At 41.3% G+C, this 21,400-nt stretch overlaps 1 protein-coding gene across 9 annotated transcripts; it reads left to right on the top strand.

The window, feature by feature from the left end:
- Window positions 1-500: 500 nt before the first annotated feature.
- Window positions 501-10,395, top strand: LOC105039523 (phosphatidylinositol/phosphatidylcholine transfer protein SFH13). Of its 9 annotated transcripts, none has more exons than XM_010915705.4 (18): window positions 501-826; window positions 1,316-1,382; window positions 1,595-1,665; window positions 1,785-1,843; window positions 1,967-2,273; window positions 2,501-2,600; window positions 3,404-3,670; window positions 3,855-3,932; window positions 4,016-4,117; window positions 4,199-4,248; window positions 4,342-4,441; window positions 4,917-4,973; window positions 5,247-5,345; window positions 5,595-5,708; window positions 6,970-7,135; window positions 8,116-8,492; window positions 9,004-9,078; window positions 9,691-10,395. In XM_010915705.4, the coding sequence occupies exons 4-18, from the start codon at window positions 1,837-1,839 to the stop codon at window positions 9,706-9,708; spliced, it is 1,917 nt and encodes a 638-aa protein (XP_010914007.1). In that variant the 5' UTR covers window positions 501-826; window positions 1,316-1,382; window positions 1,595-1,665; window positions 1,785-1,836; the 3' UTR covers window positions 9,709-10,395. The 9 variants fall into 9 exon arrangements, with proteins under 9 accessions (XP_010914007.1, XP_010914011.1, XP_010914005.1 ...); XM_010915709.4 differs by having other exon boundaries at window positions 1,587-1,665; window positions 1,970-2,273; XM_010915703.4 differs by having other exon boundaries at window positions 1,587-1,665.
- Window positions 10,396-21,400: the final 11,005 nt, after the last annotated feature.

Here is a 21,400-nt window from a genome sequence, read left to right as displayed (position 1 = left end):
ATTTAACCATGAGACAGGCATGATTCCCCTCATGATGCAAACTGAATATAGAATAAAAAACCCAGGCAAAATTGTTGAATTTCCTACTAAGATAAATGGAAAAGTGGAAATCACTAGGCAAACAAAACCTAATTTCACCAACCTCTCCAAGTGTACGAGCTAAAAATATCCCCCGGAGAGAGAGAGAGAGAGAGAGAGAGAGAGAGAGAGACAAGAGAATCTTAACAAGCTGTAAACGAGTATTAGTCTAATGGACCAGAAAGTAAACCACGTGAAAAAAAGAAAGCTAAATGCCCCACCTGTTTGTATTTTAAAATGAAGTATTCACCACGCCGTAGCCGACTCATGTTAGATCCGGCATGATGTCGTTCTTTTGGTCCATCCTTGAATCCTTGATCCAGCCGAGAGCGACTACTCGGCCCCATATTCTTTTTTTTTTTTTTTTGTCACTCCGCCAACATTAGCTGACACGTATATAAAGGAGGATGGTCGACGCAGAGACACCACACCAAACAAAAGAGAGAGCGTAAGGGAGAGAAACAAAGAGAGGGAAGAAGAGTCGTAGTTGTGCTCGAATCTTCGAACCTTCTCTTTTACCCCGCCACATAAACCGGGGATCGACCAACAAAGACGGCGAACAAGGGAGGCAGGCAGGCGGCGGCCGAAGAAGAACCGATCCCGTTCCCTTAATTCCCTTCCTGTTTCGCCTCAAACTCCGATCCGAAAGAAAATAATTAATTCGTTAGGATTCTCGTACGAGGATCGGAGATTCTCTTCGTTGTTCGGAGGATTCGGACTCTTGGTCTCCAATTAGGGTATTGAAGAGGTAAATACAGGTGATCGCTCGTTTGCTGCACCTGGATTGAGCTTTGGATTCCGCGTCTCTGGTGTTTCTTTTTCGTTACCTTTTACTCTTATCTTTTTCACCCGTCCAACAGATTTTGGATCGTAAGTTTTTTTGATGATTTTGATCAAGAAATCGGACTCTTGATGGTTTTCTTGATTTCAGATAGTTTAAAGGTATTTAATTGATATACTTTTTGTATTTAGCTCCAGATCCAGGGTCTTTGGCGTTCTTTTAAGGAAAACCGTTTTTAATGACGTTTTTGTGTTTCGGATCGATAAAACGGGATATGCTGTGGTTATCTTGATTTCGGATCGTCTTGGGCGGATTTAATCGAATGTTTAAAAGAGTTTAGATGGGATTGAGGAGATTTATTGCGGCTTTGATGGATATTTCTAGTGAGATTGATTGCATTATTGGTTCCTTGAATGCAATTGCTTTGTGGATTTGAGTGAGGTGGAATGATTGCAGGTCCCGAGCCTTCTTTTTCAGTAGATCTTTCGTTGTTTACGCCACTGGATGTTGGAGTTCTTGTGAGGTGCTTTTCCATTTTTATGCATCTCTCTGTTTTTAAGTCTTTAAATACTGAGATTTAGGTCTCTGATCAGTTAGAAGGTTTTGTGTTTTCTAACCTGTTAAATCAAAAATGAAATGTTAGGATTCGCAAAAAATGCAAAAAAAAAATTCTGAAATTGCAGGTTATTCGGTATGCTAATAATGCTTTTTCTCCCATTTTTTCTAGCATTACAGACAACTGTGGAAGGTCATCTTTCAATCTCCTTAAACCTATATTTTGTGGAACTCCAGATACCTTAATTGATGTAAGTTTCCTTTTTCTTTATGCTTGTGTTTTCCGTTCCCCTTCTCCCAACTGCATTAGATAGATAGATTGTGTTTGGTGGTTCACCATGGGTTCTTGTTTGTTGGGCATTCGTTGCAGATTCTATCTTCAGAATAGAGGTCTGTTAGAGTTCTGTCTTTTGCTTGGAGAAATGTCAGGTGGGGCTGTATAATTAAACCACTGCCTTCTTTTCAAAAAGCGGTGTTCAAATAAAAGCATAAATATCATTGGTACTTGGAATTTTTGATGAGTGTTACTTGGTTTTTCACTTTGCCATGCAGAAGGTCTGGAAGGAGTGCTTACTCATGATGAGAGAAAAGAAAGGAGATCAGATGTGGAGAATTCAGAAGATGAAAGAAGAAGATTATCGATTGGGTCACTAAAGAAAAAGGCATTGAATGCTTCAAGTAGACTCACCCATTCTCTTAAGAAACGGGGGAAAAGGAAAGTTGACTATAGGGCATCTTCGGTTTCCATCGAGGATATAAGAGATGCAGAAGAAGAGCGTGCAGTCTATGCATTCCGACAAGAACTTATTTCTAGAAATTTGTTGCCTGATAGGCATGATGATTACCACATGCTGCTCAGGTTGGTTGAAGATGTCAATAACATGCAAAGTTCTGCTTTAACATATGCTATTCAATTATGCATTGGCTTCTTCTTTTAAAAATCTAATAATATAGAGTGAACTCTAACCATCTTGATTCAGTTGAAGTTCAATGTCCGCTTAATTGTCTCAAGTGGAAGAACATATATAATTCTTACTCCACTGTTTGGTTGATCTTGTTACCGATCAATTGATTTGTTTGCTGCAGATTTTTGAAAGCTAGGAAGTTTGACTTTGAGAAAACTATTCAGATGTGGGCTGAGATGCTTCAGTGGAGAAAAGAATTTGGAACAGATACCATATTGGAGGTGAGGCCACCTTGTTCAACACTTTTCCGTACATTAAAGAATGTTCGACTCTGGACTTTCTTTAGGTTTCAGTTTCAAAGAATGACCAAAAATGCCCTTTCCTGCATGCACCTCACTTAACCCATGTTGTGGACCTTAAAAAAAATTCACAGATACGATATGCATGTTCTTTTTAGAACTTAGATGATCTAAATCTACACATTACCACTTAGTGGCTTTTTTTTTTTGGCTAAACCCGGGATTTCATACAATCCTAGTCTGAATACATCCAAAGAAATCAGAAAATAAAATGTCTCTGAATGCTTTCGGAGCAGAGTCACAAGCAGTTCACAACACCTCTCTGGAATGGTCAGTAGTGAATGAAGCCACCCAGTAGCATGGCTTTTCTTGGAACTCATTCAGAATACACATAGCTGTTGTTTTCATTGAGGGTGTGAAAGCTCTGGAAGCATTGTGGAAACTGCAATATTAAGCAATGCATTTCATTTTATTCTGTTTTCTTATTCACGACATTGTTAATTCACAGTTTCCTGCAAATATCCTGTTTTTATTTTATATTTTTAATGGTTCCTATTAGTTTTAATGTAATCATTTCTGTTTTCTAGTTACCTAATTATCTTCTTTTACCATGATCAACTTGTTCAGGATTTTTATTTGACATTTCTGAATAATAAACATTTTTTTTTTTTTTTTGTTTTGGTGGTTCTTAGGAGCCATTAGTTAAAAATTAATGTTTTCTCCCTAGATTGAGGTGCATAATTGAATGCTAACATCAAGCAACATACAAATATTATTGGATTCAGGATTTTGAATTTGAAGAGCTGGAGGAAGTTCTGTGCTACTATCCTCAGGGTTACCATGGAGTTGATAAAGAGGGAAGACCTGTATATATAGAGAGGCTTGGAAAAGTTGAGCCAAATAAGCTTATGCGCATCACCACTGTAGATCGCTACATAAAGTACCATGTACAGGAATTTGAGAGAGCTTTTCATGAAAAGTTTCCTACATGTTCAGTTGCAGCCAAGAGACACATTGATTCAACAACTACAATATTAGATGTGCATGGTGTGGTATGTCAGTGTCTCTAGCATTCTTTTCTTTCTTTTCTTTTTTTAATTGCAGTATTGAGCACAAAAATGTGTTTTGCTTGGTTAGAACTTCATAGTGGATTTTCCTAGTTTGGAGGTCAGGGTTACTCGTTCTGGCTTCCAACAAGCATTAAGCAATTAAATTTTGCATTCTATTGTTGTGCAGGGTCTGAAAAATTTTAGCAAGACAGCAAGAGAACTCCTACTAACTATGCAGAAAATAGATGGTGATTACTATCCTGAGGTATTCAATGAACGTCCAAAAATGCTTATTTATCTTATTCAACCATCTCAACATGAAGAGACTCGACATGTTTTTGTATGCAGACTCTACATCAAATGTTCATTGTCAATGCTGGTTCCGGCTTTAAGCTGCTCTGGAACACAGTGAAGGGTTTTCTTGACCCCAAAACTACTGCAAAAATACATGTAAGGACCATAACATCTGAATGATTTTTACTGGTTTGTCCAACATTGCCTGATGGGTGCTTGTAAGTTTTCTACATTCAGGTATTGGGAACAAAATTTCAGCATAGACTACTAGAAGCTATCGATGCAAGGTTATAATGCTCAGCTTTCTCTGAATATCACTTTCTGTTGATCCATTTCTCTTTTCTTGTGGTTATTCTTATAAGACTTTCCTCCTATTTCAGCCAACTGCCAGACTTCTTGGGTGGCTCTTGCATATGCCTCGCTGAGGGGGGGTGTCTTAGGTCTAATAAAGGACCATGGAAGGATCCTAACATTATGAAGGTAAAATATTTTGTTAAGAAACTGGATATTTACTAATACTGTCCAACTGGATGATAAATTCTTTCTGCCAAATCAGGTTCCGTGAAGTAAGAAAAGCATTTTGACCACTCTTTCCTTGGAACATATCCTTAAACGTAGCATAAGCTGATTCCCCTTTCTTTCTTTCTTCCTTCTTTCTTTTCTTTTTGTTTTGTCCTGAGCCTAGATACCATTTACAGTGCTTGGGTGCTCACTTTGCTTTGCTAGCTTCAGAATAAAGTGCAAAAAAGGGCCAATGTTTGCATGGCTGCATGTCTCCAGCTATAGTGCACTGGGCAAAAGAGTTGTTTCTGACATCTAGAAGCCTAGTAGAAGCAATTCTGTGGGCCATTCATGGTGTTATATGTTTATTTGATCAGGGTGCTTCATTAGTTTATCAAACACCAAAAAATATTATGCATGTTCTTCTCATATAATCTCTCTCTCATCTTATCAGATGCTGTTTCTCGAGTGGTCAAGTTATTATGTAGGCAGAGAAGGGGAGAACACAAAGGTTATACTTTTGAGAAGACAAATGAATGTAATAGGATTTTAGTGAGGGAATCTTTTCAAAGAAACTAATCAGGTTGGATATTTGGGTATGGGTGAACATATTTAGAAGGAACACTTGTCCTTCCATTTTGTGCTGTGGTGAAAGATGACATATTTTTAGGTTGAAAGTGATTGGTTGTCCTTTTGCTCTAATCACTTGCTTTGGTATGCATTTATCTACCAAGAAAATGAAAGGAATATATGAAATTCTTACCATTTTTCCCACACTTTGTAGGTTGTGCGTAATGCTCAAACGACTTTGTCAAGGCATGCTAGACAAGTATTCCATGGAGAACCGCTAGGTGCCTCCTTAACAAGGCCACATCCTCTGAAGGTAAGATTCTGGATATATCAATGCTTGCTTCGGTCATATTTAATACATATGCCCATAAACTCCCTTTTCTCTAATGCATATATAACAAAAATTCAAATTACATTTTTCTTCCTGCTAACAGCTGTTAGCTTAGCTGGTTGGCACCTCTCTCCTATGGCCTTGTCATTTGGGGAAGGTATAGGGTTCAGACCCTGGTGGTGTCCAATTGCCATCATATTATTAAAAAAATTATTTTTTTCGGAATGACAGGGAAGAAGCAGCGATACATCGACAGCTGAATCTGGATCAGATTTTGATGATCTTGGCTCTCCTATCACAACTGGGTTGGGTGAATATATTCATTTGCCTCCAGTTTGTGAGGAAGTGAGTTTTCTTTCTTGAAAATTTTACTCATTTGCAACTTCATTGCTGGTTGGATTATTTGGTTTTTGAAATGAGAGTACATGCTATAATTCTTGTACAACCAATAGAATATGACTTATACTGCCTTTGATGCTGGAGTTGGACTCTCTCAAAGCCCTTTGTTAATGGATAGCAGACAATTGTATCAGCAATATTACCAATTTAACTTATCAAAAAGATCAGAATATTGCATATAATTTTATATATGGTTGTGTCACACCCAGTCTGTAATCCTCCTTGCAACTGCACCTCTTTCTAAATGCTTTTGGCAGTCTCTTCCTTCAAACATCTTTGATTATTACCATTTTTGTGGAGAAATTGAAGTTTGATTTTGTCATTTTTGTCTATCTAATTTCATAAACTATCAACCAACTAATTTTATGCTTTTTTATTCTATAAATGCTTCATAGCTGTTTGGTGATCCTTGTTCTGTGATTTCCTCTTCCTATATCCCTACATAAAATTCTCCCTGATTTATTGACAGTGACTTACGTGAAAGAGGAACATTCAATGGTCAAGGCTGTTTAAAGATGATGAGGATAATTTTTCTCTTCATTCTATAGATGTATCAATGAGTTCTTATTGTGGGAGAGGGGCTTATACTTGCTAGGAATCACCATTATAGCAATCTTGTGCATAAGGAATATTATTGAGCAACTAGTAGGAAGGCTACTTGTTCTTATTCTTGTAGAGAGAGAAGTTCTTGAGAAATACTTGTTAATTTTGTTAGTTGCAGTCTAAATGTGTGTCTAGTTGCCCCCATTAAAGTGGGGCTTGCACGAATCACCTTTTTAATGGAAGACCTTTAGCTTAGACCCCTACACCTCATTGCATAGAATAAAGTGCTCTTATATCCTAATCCTAAAGGAAATGAGTACTTTGTTCTTAGAAGTCCTTCATTTGTCATCCTTTGCATGTTTGCTGAATGAGCTCAGTCATGATTTGGTCCGTCTTTCACTTTTTTACCTCAGCTTATCTTCTGATCCACTACAGGAGTCCTCTAAGTGGTTTTGATGAGATGATGCAATGAATGTTAACCACCATTTCGAGTACATTCTACTCTAACACCTTCATCAAAAAAGCTTTTAATGAGCTGTTGGTATAATAATTAAAACATGGACTATCCTCACTATAAATTTTTTTAGGAATTATGCTAATTTTAGCTAATTTTTAATGTCTATTACTGTTCCTTCTATTTTTTTTGCATTTATCATTTATGCAGGTCAGAGCAAGAGATTCAACAGCTTACTACAGTTGCGATGACCATTTTGTTGTGGTTGACAAAGCTGTGGATTGTGGTAGAAGAGGAGCAGGGTCTGATAAAACATCTTTACAGCTTAAAGATCAAGGGAGGCTGTCCAATGGTGGTGCAACATCAAGTTCCCTAGGTACGGATGCTTTAGTGCACTTAAAGTTCTTTAAAATGAGGACTTTTGCATTTTGGATTGTCCTCCACTAACAGCTGAAAACTCAGAGCTGTGAGAACACACAATTTGACAGATCCACTTGTTACTATAATCCAATTAAATTTTGCCTAGTGAGTGGCGTGCTACCCTGGCATGTGATGCTTCATTCTTAATGTTGTTTACCAAGGCATTGATGGGGTTTTCCTGATGCCATTCTTTGACTACCTCGGCAAAATATTTGTCAAATCATTTCATGAATAAGGTTTACTCTCCAAATTCCATGTTAATCTCCATATTTGTTCCTTTTTAATGCACTCACTGATGGTAGGTTGAGGTGATATTAAGGATAAGAATCTTAAGTAGAGATGGCTGGCATAATCAAATATCACTAACTGACACTCATATCTTTGTCATATTCTTATCCTCATAATGCACTGATGGTATGTCTCAAGCATAAGAATCTTGAGTTGGCTGACATTAGCAAATATCACTAATTAACATCCATATCTTTGTCAGATTTGTGTATATGCATCGTGTGGCTATAAAATGTCTTTCATTTGCCATAGTTGAAGAAACTCATCTATTACTTGAATTTGGAAGTCGCAGTCAAAGAAATTTAGAATTGCTTATTGGGTATAAACCTACTATCCAAATCCTTCGTCATTTCAATGTATAGGCAAAGACTGATCTATCCAATATAAAAAATCTGTAAACTTGCTTATTTTCAGAGTCAACAGTGTTCCTTTGTGTCAACAATGTTCTCGCTTTTCTCAAAATTAGATTGATTTTTGTTTATATAGATTGGAGGGCTGCAAATGTGATTTTTATGTTGGGCATAGCTTTTTTAAAAAATTGATGAATATGGCTATGCATTAAATTTATACTTTCTTATAGCTTTTTAGTGCTGCAATGATCCTGTGTATTTATGATCAGAAATCTTAGTTGGCATTTGTTGTTTTCAGATAATTTGACCAGTGAGAGCCGCATTACCACAAAGGAGGATTCAGAGGAAGGAATTTTCCAACATCTTGCAAGAATAATAGTAGCATTTCTTATCGGAGTTCTATCCTGCTTTCGTATTTTAGGTAGGAGAGAAGAGAGACAATTGGGCAACAACCATCCTTCTGATTTACTGGATCCCACTCCCAATCCCCATCCAACTATGGAAACTATTGAAGAACACCTCAGTCCTTGTTTAGAGCGCCTTCAGAGGCTTGAGATGATGTTTGATGAGCTCAGCTGCAAGCCTGCAGAGATTCCTTTAGACAAAGAGCATTTGCTTCTAGAATCTTGGGACCGAATAAAGTCTGTTGAGTGTGACCTAGACAGGACAAAAAAAGTAAGCTTGGTTTAACACATTTCAGTTTACCAGTCTATGGATATAATACTTTCTTTTTGCATCACACACAGAGACATTGCTCATGATATTTTTCTTCTTTTTCTAGTAATAAATTAATCATTGATGTAGTACCTTTTTTTTTACGTCATACACCTGAGTTTCACCTGAATTTAAAGTTCTTTATCGGATTTGTTAGCTTTGATGTACACTTCTTTTACAACTGGAGAAAAAATATACATCTGTCGTTATGTTTAGCAAATTTGCACAAATGGTTTGCAAAGGTATGCATCTCAAGGCCACTCAAACACAATTTCCCTTTTTTGGTGGTAAAATATTTTATGTGCATAATTACATTTTGCAGATCAGTTAAAAACCTTATCTGGTGCAGATTTGTGAGAAAAATAGTTCTTCAATAACCCAGCAAAATATGTCATGCTGCTTTTTTTCTTTATATGTAATGGCATTTTAACCATCCTCTTTATGTGAATTTCACTTTTCTTGGCTGTTTCAGGTTTTGCAGGCCACATTGATGAAGCAACTGGAAATTGCCGAGTCATTAGAAGCTGTGCAGGAGTCAAACCTTCGGGTAAGTTTCTATAGAATATGACATCTACTTCCTTGTGTATATTCTGCTTTCTTTTAATTAAGATGCCATCCTATTGGTGCCTTTTTGGTCTTTGGTTTCTAAAAACCTTCAGGGAGTGTGTTACTAATTAGTACTATATTTCTGCTTCTCAAGCACCAAAATATTCAGCTATCTATGATATTTGTTGAATTTCCATAGGTATGTTGCTCGACCAAAGTAAGTTGTTAAATCCTGTTATGCACTCCTAAATATTCTATTTTTGAGTGATGCCATCCATATCATCCTGTTCAAAGTAGTGCCACCAAATCTTTAACTATCTACCAAGGTGCTCTAGTTTTGCTTTTCTGGAATCTGTGTTGCGCTTTGAGAATATAGTCCTGTAAGTATTTTCAATTGCTACAAGCCTTTTAAATGATACCTCAGTTTTCCTTGGGAGTGAAGAATTTCTGTTTTCCATCCATGAAGGTCGTAACCTTCTCTGCTCTTTTCAGCCTATTGTCTCAGCAAGTTTATTTTTCAAATTGGAATGCCTATTTAAAATTCTTGTAAGATTGTTGTTTCTCATTTCTTTTTTGGTAGAACCTGATGTTAACTTTCGTTCTGTTGATTCAGAGGCGGAGATTTTGTTGAACATTGAAAGAATGTCAGCAGCCGTTGTAAATGGATGGGTTTTTTTGTAGTTGGATGATTTCCAAGCAGCATCAAGTACACATTGCTGTAAATTGATAGGTTGAAGTGTCAAATGCGGTGTCTCAAGTTCAGAGTTCATGTCATATGGCCAAGTGAAGGGTAGAGCATGATTTAGAAGGGAAAAAAATGGGGAAATCTGTTTTTAGTTGTAAACTCAGTCCTCCCTCTCTCTCTCACACACACAAACACACACACACACAGCCACCCCTACTGTTCCGTCATTTTTATGAATGTAGCAGTAACTGAAGCCAAGAGAGTTGAAGATATTGAAACTTGGTGAGAAACATTGTAAAAGAGCAGGAGTACAGCAAGGCCCCCAGAATATGCAGCTGACGGTTGAGGAACTGATCACTGCTCATAAGACTTGCTCATTGTTTGTGCAAATATTATGGTGAGCAATATTGGAGTCCATTAGTTTGTCATAATAATTTATCCAAAGTGGCAGGATTTTCAAATTGCATTTTGATTTTAGTAATTTGTGCCTTTATTTCACTCACCTGATGTGCTCTTTGAAATTTTTAGATGGCACCCTAGTCTGTTGTCTGCTGTCTGTTGAAACTAATGGCTGCTGTGAATTTTTCACAGGTGCCTGATCAATGATTACATTGCCCTTTTGAACTTGTCCAAGTGATTGGATTATTCAAACTATGCAGATGATGGGTGTGGGCATTCCGTGTTTATGTATAGTCATATCTAAATATAAGAACATGAAGTAGGGATGGCATATGCGTGACAGAACGCACGGTAGAATATTTCACGGGATTCTAACATAGCTTTTTAACAGGGTGATGGTGTCTTGGATAAGTTTCATTTTTTTTTTTTTTTGTTATTTTAATCTATCTGATCGTGGATATAAATTTGAGTATCCAATCAATTTCGATATTTATATCCATATTTATCAAAATAAATTATATATAAATAAAAATAAAAATAAATATAGACATAAGGAGATAATTGTTCGATCTGTAATTAAATATTTGATATTTTTAATTATAGTTAAATTGATTTATTATTTATTTGATAATATTTTTGATTTTATAGGTATGAAGCTTAAATTATCAAGTTTATGTTCGTAATATCTATACTATGAACATATAATTTATAGTTATTTATATTTATTTATGTTGTGGTCTTTTTTCGGTGGATGGTTGGTAGTTGGCTTGGAGCTGATTAGAAGCTGCGCTTGTTGGAAGGCAGTGAGAATGTTGGAAGATGGTGTGCCGTCATTGGAGAAGGTACATACAATCAAGGTCGAGATTGAGGACGGTGAGGTTGATCAGAGAAAGATGATGTTGGGTTTTGCTCGACGTCGGAGAAGAAAGGCCTGCAAAATAAGTCCCATTGGAGGTGGCTCTGGTGAGGATCTTCCGACGCTTAAGTTAGTGAAGTGACTTGAGGAAAAAGAGCGGTAGAATCTCTGGATTATAGAATAGTGTGTCTATCTGAAGAGGTTTTCGCTTATCTTTATTTATAGAGGGAGCAAAATGAATGGTAAGAGAATAGGTGATCATGTCGATCATATTCTGTCATATGGTGTAGCATGGTGCTGCGTGGGCATCTTTAAATGCTGACGATGGGGATGCTTTCTATTCGGCATGCACATGGTAGCGGACGCTACTGTGCGTAGGGTGTAATAAATGACTGTGAGGGCACAATAAATGAAGTCGTGACATCCTTTTATGGCACGCAGCTAATCGGATAGAGTATGGTATCTGCGTGACATGACCTGAAGTGATTTGTCAGGATGGCATGGCGGCTACGTTCGGCGTCCAACAAGTCGGCAGAGGCTTGTGTAGTTGGAGTCGAGAGGATGAGACCGTTGAGTGACGATGCTTCGCCTTTGATAGGCGTACTTGGCTTTGCACCGAGTAGAAAGTATTCGGTTGAGTATCGAGTTATTAGTCGGGTGCTGAGTGTCACTTAGGTATTCGATGAAGAAAGGGGCCGTCAAATCTAGTTGGCTTGGTACCGACTAAGTCGAACACGTTGCCTATAGTTGGCCTGGTGTTGTTAATGACTATCGATATAAAACTAACGTGGGGACTCATTGATCAGAGTCAAAGTCGTAGAAGCTTACTTAGTGCAGTTTCCTTAGCGGTCAGAAGACAAGTAAGATGAATAGTCGGTTGAGCGATGAAGATCTACCCCGACACTTGACTCCCAACTTTCGAGTTCGATTGCGCAGTTAATCGAGGGAAGAGAGTTCGTCATCGACTGGATCCGAGTTGTTTTTGCCGATTGCTATCCATTCATCTCGTCATTTTGCAGATTGAACCATCGCCTTGTCATTTTGCAGAACGTGTGGCGGCGCTGTCCCATCGCAGGTCGTGCAGCAATAAATACCACAGAGCTCAAGGTGATCTTCCATATTGATGGCAGAAGATCAGCTGGTAGGACAATAATGAGCATGCGTATCAGAGTTGTTCACGCATTGGCCGTCCAATAGTCCATCTTGCAATCATGTGGATTCGACTGGCTTGGTTAGATCCAAACGGTGGTGTGTCAAATTAGCGCCAATTTAGTCAGCTGTGATCATTGCCACATATTGAGATCTCTGAGTATGCATGTTACTTGGTGTCGATCCAGGCCATTGGAGGAATCTATAAATAGGGGTTGATCCCCTCCCATTTCTGGTTCCATTATTTTTGCTCCACCTTTGGTTCTTTGCCCCCCATCCTCTATTGTAGAGAGCTCAGGCCCGTAGTAGACGAGTCATCTCCCCCAGCATCGGTTGTCTGTCATCAGTTCTCTATCATCGGTGTTGTAGTCGGTCTCCATTGATCTCTTTCCCTTTAAGGTTCTTTCCTCCACCTTCTTCCCCTTTTCTTGGGTTTTCTTTGTCCTCTTCATGGCTTCCATTGGCAGAGGATCCGAAGATGAGAATCTGATCGATGATCGGAGTTCGCGGGCTCCAACCATCCAGAGGGTGACTGAGGAGATTACTCGAGATGAGCTCAATGAGGCATCTTCTCGACAGGATCAGTTAGATCCAGATGAGTCGAATGAACAGTCGACTGCTAAGAACCTCTCTGTACCTCTTGTCGAGAGGTCCAAGTTGATGGAGTCAGCCGTCGACTGACTTAGGAGTCATTATCATATTCCTAGTTGGTATCGGTTGATGGCGTCCGACGAAGAAGGTCGGGTTGTCTGTCCTCCAGATGGCTACATTGTCATCTATGAGGAGTTCCTTTGAGCGGAACTCCGATTTTCCATGCATCTTTTTTTTACCAATATCTTCGACCTGTATGAGGTTGTCCCCACTCAGCTCATCCCCAATTCTTTTTGGATTTTGGCCTGTTTTGTTGTTCTTTGCCACCTTCTCCAGGTTGAACCCCGAATTTCTTTATTCTGGGCTATTTTTGTCTTGAAGAAACATCCTCGAGAACAGAGGTGGTGGTTCTTTTGTCCTCGAGTCCGCCAGCAATTGTTCAAAAAGCTTTCTTCTTCCATCGGATATTCAGTCAGGCAATCTTGCCTTATAAGGCTTGGAGCCCACCTTCTCATGTGAGGTGCCTTTTTCAAGAGCAAAGCCGTGTGGTCTCATGCAGGTTGGGGGCCACAGCCTACCCCACGTGGGTTTGGGGCCACGGCCTACCCCATGCTGACCATAGTGGATAATACCTTACATCGGATTGGATTCGAGATCTGATCCTATGAGCTTGGTTTGACCAACCGCAACATCGGTGGCCCATATAGATCTCCCAATATACAGTGTCTCCTCGATAAAGGTCCGAGCTGAAAGACGGATTTATCTAAAGTAGGTTGGGATTTTTTGACTAGGGGGCTACTGTTGCAGGGGGTGCGGACTTTAGTCCTACATCAGTTTTTCAGTCAGGCAACCTTATCTTATAAGACTTGAAGCCCCCTTCTCATGTGAGGCATTTTTTTCAAGGGCAAAACCGTGCAGTCTCATGCAGGTCGGGGGCCACGGCCTACCCCAAGCGAGTCTGGGACCACAGCCTATCCCATGCTGACCAAAGCAGACAATATCTCACGTTAGATTGGACTCGAGATCCAATCTCATGAGCCTGACTTGACTGACCGCAACAATTTAAAATAAATATGAACATGAATTTTGCATCCAAATTTTCATATCCATATCTTATCCCTCATTATGCCTGCATGGATTGACATCCTGGTGGGATTGGGGCAGTTGCTACTCAAATCAGTCAGGATCGGAAGACGGACACCTCATGCGGTGATGCTGGCACTGGAGCGACTTGCAAGATAAATCCAAAATCAGAGGTTGTAGCTTCGACGAGGATCCTCTGATGCTCAAGTCAGAAAAATAAAAAATAAATGAGCAGCAACGGATTCTCTGAGAGATATTTGATTGGACTTATCTGGATCCTCGGGGCTTTGATTGTTTATATAGAAGGATATCAGACAGCTGGGTTCTTAGCTGTGAGATTACACGATCTTGAGATTGTTGGACCGTTGGACATACCAAACTGGATGAGATAATTCCGCCTTTAATCGCTCCCGCGAGATCAGAGGAGACGGTTATGTCAGATCTTATCTATTCGGGATAGATAGCTGTTGCACATGTTGAAAAAATAAGTCGGCTGAGCAGCTCATACATAGGTTAGACCTCAAGGATGCCTTAGCTCATACGGTGATTAGCGATCGTATTGATGATCCAAAAATTTGAAATATCTTGTGATATAACGCTGATCCGAGGTACTCATAGTAACCACCGTAACACTATCCTCTATTCTTAAGTCTGAGAATTAGACGAAAAGGGTACTCCAAAAATACCTCAGATCCAATGTCACGTACTTTTGCCTTCATTTCTGCCTTCTGTATTTAAAGCGCATGACGTCAACCTAATGCGACTGATACGAACGGACACAACTGATAGGCCCACTCAAAGGACGGTCTCTTCGAGGTTTTAATTACTTTGCGGTGGCTTTTCATTTTCTTTCTCCTTTAAATTTGTGCTTTGAAGGCACAAGTTGTCATAGATCTTTTTTGTGCTGATTATTCATCATGATTCTTTGGAGCAAGATGGATTTACAGCACGTGAAGAGACTTGAGCAAATTTTGGCTCGTAGGAGGTAGGTCATGATTTCGGTTGCTGAAACGGGACCCATGGTCGGAGAAGAAGAACATGCCACTCCTACCATTGAGCCCATGACCTCACTATTGGAAGCCATGATGTAGGATTCTCTCAAAAAAATTTCGATCAATGGGGTGCCGATGGATATAGCACCAAAAATGAGCACCGAGGGATGCTTCAAAAAGGATCCGACTGAGGTAGTGCAGACGGAGAAGGTGGTCGACAACCCGAAGAAGGATCTGACAATGACGATGGAGATTGGGGGATCTTTAAAGATGGTGACTCCTGCTGGGCACTTTCTTGCATCCACTTCTTATGCGGGAACCTCAGATTTGACCCCTCATGCTCCATTTACAATAGAGAGCCTCCAATCCATGGCAGAATACTTGAGGACCTCCTACCGTCAATCAAGAGATTGTTTCTCAATGAACAAAGGGGGAGAAGCGATCTGCCGACGTCTTAAGATCTTTTGCACATATGGGCCAATGTCTGGCGAGCCTCGCTAGTTCCAACCTTGATGTTTTGACGATGGAGAAGGAGGAGATCGACTTGCTGAAATATCGATTAGAGCATCTAGAGAGGGATAATACTAAGCTGGTCAAGGAGCTCAGCTTTACAGAGGATGCTCTTCAGGAGGCCCAGGAGTCGATTCTCCGTCGGGATGAAGAACTGTGGCAGGTCGAAAGATAGATTAAGGCCCTTGAATAATAAAAATCTAGGGCCGACAGAAAGGTTGAAGACCTCGAAGGAAAGATTAGAACCCTTGAGAGATAGAGGTCTGAGACTGAAAGAGACTGTCGCTGGATCCGTGATGACTTGGAGCACCTGAGGAGGACACTTGAAGTGAGAAGAGGTTCTCCTTGTCTTGAAACTCACTCTCGAAGGAGCCCCAGTGGTGGTCTATCCAAGAGGGCCTGAATCTCCGAAGGGACAAGCCGTGAGGAGTGAGCTCCTCAGGGAGGAGCACTTAGCTTCAAAGAGGGTTTAGGCATCCCCAGAGCCACTCTCAGGAATCCAGGAGATTGGATCGAAGGTGAAGCATCTGAAGAAGAGGTTGGAAGAGAGAAAGGTAAATCATAAGCTTCTCTAGGCCCAATTTATAGATCAAGAGATTTTACTCAAATGTGCTGAAAGTAGGAGAAAGCAGCTGGAGAAAGAAGGAGCTAAGATCATAGCCCAAGCTTGCAAGGTGGTGTTCTTCGTGGGCTTCGAGAAGTGCAATTTTATTGTCTAGGTACACCTTCTTCTTGACTTCATCAAGTATCTTCAAATCGATTGTTTGGATAAAGATTTACAGGTGGTGTTGTCAGATAACTGATCGAGATTTATAATAACATCCCACTTTTCAGATAAGGTGGATAAGATCGATGCAGCCATACAGACCGAAAGCATCGACAGCACTGAGGAATACTATCCCGCAGTCAACTGCCCCGGCACTCCCCTTGAGGAGTGATTTACGTCCACTTCTACTTCTGCTATCCTCCTCTTCTTTCTCTTTTCTTCTTTGTTTTCTTCTCTTGATCGCAAGATGGTGCTTGGAGCAACCATCCTCTAAAGAATTCGAAACACCAGCTTTTTCTTTCTAAAGTACTTGGAGCACCAGCTTTTCTTTGTAAAGATTTTAATAAATAAAAAAAATATTTTGTTTTGGAAGTCATTGCTTTGTTTCCAACTTTAAACTTGCATTTGTGAATTTTGTAAATTTTACTTGGCTCGTAGAGAATGGCATAAGTAGATGCTCAGATCAATGTAAGAAAATGCTTACTGCTCGGCTCGACACAAGTAAGGTTCCGAATAGCTCAGATCAACATGAGAAAATGCTCAGTGCTTAGCTCAGCACGAGTAAAATTCTAAATAGCTCAGCTTTAATATAGATATATTTAGAACAACTTCAATTGAAGTGAACATATTTAGAGCAGTTTAGAACAACTTGAATGTAATTTGGCCGTCTATGGATTTGAGGCATCATAATAATCATCTCAATACTACCCCCTAATCCTGAGTTTGAGATAATGCCTCAGGCAAAAGGAGTACTGTTAAGGTAATACCTCTGGCCATATGTTGTCCATCTTTTTATTCTTCTTTTGAAGAGGCAGTATGTACCGACGATGATCTTGTACCTATGGCACCCAGGGCTCTTTGACGGCGTTCCAAGGGTTTGATTAGTTATCCTTCACGAGTGACATTGTGTGCCTGCGGCAATCTTGTGCCTATGATATCTAGCTCTTTTCATCTTCGCACGAGAGGCAGTGTGTGCCAGCGGCGAGCTTGTACCTACGGCATCTTGCACTCTCGATGGTGTTTCAAGGGTCTGATTAGTTAGCTCTTTGGAAGCTCCCTCAAGGGTCTTCCTCCACTTCTCATGCAACTTGGGCTCTGCAGGGGTCTGGTAAGTTAGCCCCACCTCGGAGTCACCGAGGTCTTCTCGAGGATCTGATAAATTAGCTCTCCGAAAGTTCTCTCAAGGATCTCCCTCTGCTTCTCATGTGACTCGGGCTCTGCAGGGATCTGGTAAGTTAGCCCCACCTCAGAGACATCAAGATCTTCTCGAGAGTTTGGTAAGTGAGCCCTTCAGAGATTTTCTCAAGGGTTTTCCTCCGCTTCTTGTGCGACTCAGACTCTACAGGGGTCTGGTAAGTTAGCCCCGCCTCAGAGTCATCGAGGTCTTCTTCAGGATTTGGTAAGTTAGCCCTCCAGAAGTTTTCTCAAGGATCTCCCTCCACTTCTCGTGCGACTCGAGCTTTGCAGGAGTCTGGTAAGTTGCTCCACCTCAGAGTCGTCGACTCAAGGATCTAGTGAGTTAGCCCTCTGAAGGTTCCTTCAAGGATCTCTCTTTGCTTCTCATGTGACTCAGGCTCTACGGGGGTCTGGTAAGTTAGCTCCATCTTGGAGTCATCGAGGTCTTCTCGAGAGTCTGGTAAGTTAGCCCTCTAGAGATTCTCTCAAGGGTCTCCATCCACTTATCGCATGACTTGGGCTCTATAGGGATTTGGTAAGTTAGCCCCACCTCGCAGTCATCGAGGTCTTCTCGAAGGTCTGGTAAGTTAGTCCTCTGGAGGTTCCCTCAAGGGTCTCCCTTCATTTTTTATGTGACTCGGACTCTGCAGAGGTCTGGTAAGTTAGCCCTGTCTTGGAGTCGTCAAGGTCTTATCGAGGATCTGGTAAGTTAGCCCTTCAGAGGTTCCCTCAAGGGTCTCCCTCCGCTTCTCGTGCGATTTCAGCTCTACAGGGGTTTGGTAAGTTAGCTCCGTCTCGGAGTCGTCGAGATTTTCTCAAGGATTTGATAAGTTAGCCCTCACGTTAGTTGACCGTAGTGATAGTTTAGGGTCTTAAGTAGAAAAAGGAGGCAATTCTTGGAGGACTCGGGTGCCCATCGCAAATTGATGGCCTTGCAAATTTTATTTTCATGAAAAATATTATTACATCATTGGTAATATATGCAGAGATTCGTCAAGTTTCATGGCTTAGAAATTAGAATCCCGTCGAGCTGCTTTAGCATATAAATTTGGGCATACTACATCCACTCGATAAGGACCTTCCTAGTTGGGCGATAGCTTCCTCTGTTTGATAGGCTATGAGACTTTGGCTCGCTGCAGCACCATGTTACCAGCTTGGAACTCTTTTAGAGCTTCAGGGCAAAACTCTGCTTCTTTTGCTTTATCGATCGATAGATTGGGTCCACCCTTAGGTGATAGGATATCACCTCAGAATCAATGTCGGACATGTCTGCAGCAGATCAGGTGAAAAGATACATTTTTTTTGCAAAAGATTAATTAGTCGATATTTGGTTACCTCATCTAGTCGCGAGCTGATTTTCACCATCCGACTCGAGTTCTCCTTTTTCAGTGGGACATTTAAAAGGTCCTCGATTGGTTGGGGGCGTCCGTCAATCAGATCCTCCTTAGCATCCAAGCCTATCAGGAGCTTGGGCTGGATCTTTGTCAGGGTCGATTGATTCTCTGCTTTCAGTCTAGCGGCAAAGCATTCACGAGCCATGGCTTGGTTGCCTCGGATCTGCCTCACTCCGTGCTTGGTCAGAAACTTTACCATCAGATGACAGCTTGAGATGATAACTTTCAAAGTCCACAGGTTAGGACGGCTGAGGATGGTGTTGTAAGCTGAGAAACTTTTCTGACCCAAATGACCTCCCAGTAATTATATGGATTTCTCCTGAGATGGGTCGCTCTTCTTTTGCCACTCGCCCTCCAACTTACTGCAACTTCTGCCGCGCTGGCGCTTGCTGTGGTTGAGGCAGAGGGAGAGGCTGCTGAGGCAAAGAGGGTGGCCGCTGAACTATTGGAGCTTGATGTTGAGGAGCTGCTCTCTGGACAAAATGATTCAGCCGTCCCTGTCTGACAAGTCTCTCGATCTCATCGTTAAGCTGGTGGCAGTCTTCAGTATCGTGACCATGGTCACGATGGTAAAAGCAGTATTTATTCAGATCTTGGCGGCATTCCAACCTTATTCTTATCAATCAAGGCTCAGGTAACTTAGGCCCCACTTATAACAACAGCTCTCTCTAAGGGACAGTTAGGAATGTGTAATTATTATACTGCCTAAGAGGTGATGGTTGCCAAACCCTTCTCGAAGGACTGCGGGATCGACGATTTCGACCCCCATTATTCCACCTCAGAGGTGAAGACCGGGAGCGCTGGCGTCTTTTCTCCTCTCTTCTTGGATGGCGCTTATTACTGGATCCCACCGCAGCTGAACCGGCAGGAGTCTCATCGGCAAAGGCCTCTTCTATGTGGGTATACTTTCCTGCACAGGCAAGCATATCCGAAAGATCCCGAGGATAAGTTTTAATTAATGACTTTTTCAAGTCGTTCTTCAACAGACCACTCATTATTGCGGCTATTGCGGTCGACTGGTCTAGATTTTGGACCTCCAGGGTCATCATGTTGAATCTATTCATAAAAGAGCGGATTGACTCGCTCTCCTTTTGCTTGATGGTATGAAAATAGTCAGACCGCTTCTACTGTCATCGGCTGCTAATGAAATGACTGACGAAAGACCGGTACAAATCCTCAAAGAAATGGATAGATGCCGGCCTCAAATTCGAGTACCACTGTCGAGCGGCCCCTTTAATGCTTGGAGGGAACACTCGATAGAGGATTGCATCTAATGCTCCCTAAAGGAGTATGATTGCCTTGAGGATCTCTACATGATCGATGGGGTCGGTGGTCTCATCGTAGACCTCCAACTAAGGCAATTTGAAGTAGAGGGGGAGTGGTTCTTGCACAATCCTCGAGGTGAAGGGTGGCTGGCTGTTTTATCCTTCGTAGGGTAGCACCGAGGAGCCATTATTGTTGAGGGTTTTTTCTAGTTTCTGATCCAACTGCTAGTCGAACTCTTGGAACCGTCTTTCAAAATCAACTTTACGAACAATACCAGCCTCGGAGCGTAGAGAAGATCGACGTTCGAAGGTTAAGTCATGGCCCGACCGTGGGCTTGAAAATCACCGTCTGACCGGCTGCTGGGCCCTAAGACAACTTTAATGAGTCAACCTCCTCTCTGAACTTCGAGGAGGCACCTGCGGCTTTGGTTGGGGTGGTGGCTGCAGAGCCACAGTCAAAGCAGGATTCTATGGGGGCACGACTGTGAAAGGCATAGATGGCACCACCGAGAGAATTGTATGATGCACCACTGTAGGGTGTGCAGGGACAACCTGAGGAGCTTGTGGCACCACCTAAAAAGATGTGAGAAAAGTCTGGACCACTTGGATTGCGGTCGTCAGATGTTGAACTTGCTGGAAGAGCTGATCGAATTGATCAGCTGTGACTAGCGCCGGCTAGGCCTGTTGAACCGATGGATGGACGATTGGTTGAACCGACGGAGGAATTTCTGACGCCAGCAGTTGAACTTGATTATCAGCTTGGCTGGCCGTCTGTCGGGAAGCGGCGGCATTGAAAAGTCAGGAAGATGTCCATCTTGGAGCCATGAATGCGAATTCAAACCCTTCCTCTATTTGTTGCTGCTTAAATCGATCGGGGTCGGAAGATAGACACCTGGACATCTCGTGCGGCGATGCTGATGCTGGAGTGACCTGCAAGATAAGTCCCAAGTCGGAGGTTGTGACTCCGATGAGGACCCTCCGACGCTCAAATTAGAAAAATAGAGAATAAAAGAGCAGCAACGGATTTTCGGAGAGAAATTTGATTGGACTTACCTGAGTCTTCGAGGCTCTGATTATTTATATAGAAGGATGTCAGACAGCTCAGTTGTTAGCTGTGAGATTATACGATCTCGAGATTGCCTGATCATTGGACATGCCAAACTGGGCGAGATAATTCAGTCTTTAATCACTTTTGGGAGATCAGGAGAGTCGGTTACGTCAGATTTTATCTATTCGGGATAGACAGTTGTCGCGTATGTTGAAGAGATAAGTCGGCTGAGCAGCTCATATACAGGTTAGACTTCGAGAACGTCTCAGCTCATATGACGGTCAGCGATCGTGTTGATTATTCAAAAATTTAAAATATCTTATGATATAGCATTGATCCAAGATGCTCATGGTAACCATCGTAACAAGCCATTTCGATAGTTCGACATCACGGCACGTGAGATTGGTGC

Source organism: Elaeis guineensis, chromosome 1, assembly GCF_000442705.2.
Source record: "Elaeis guineensis isolate ETL-2024a chromosome 1, EG11, whole genome shotgun sequence".
Taxonomy (NCBI): Eukaryota; Viridiplantae; Streptophyta; class Magnoliopsida; order Arecales; family Arecaceae; genus Elaeis; species Elaeis guineensis.
This window is presented reverse-complemented; position numbering and strand designations above follow the sequence as displayed.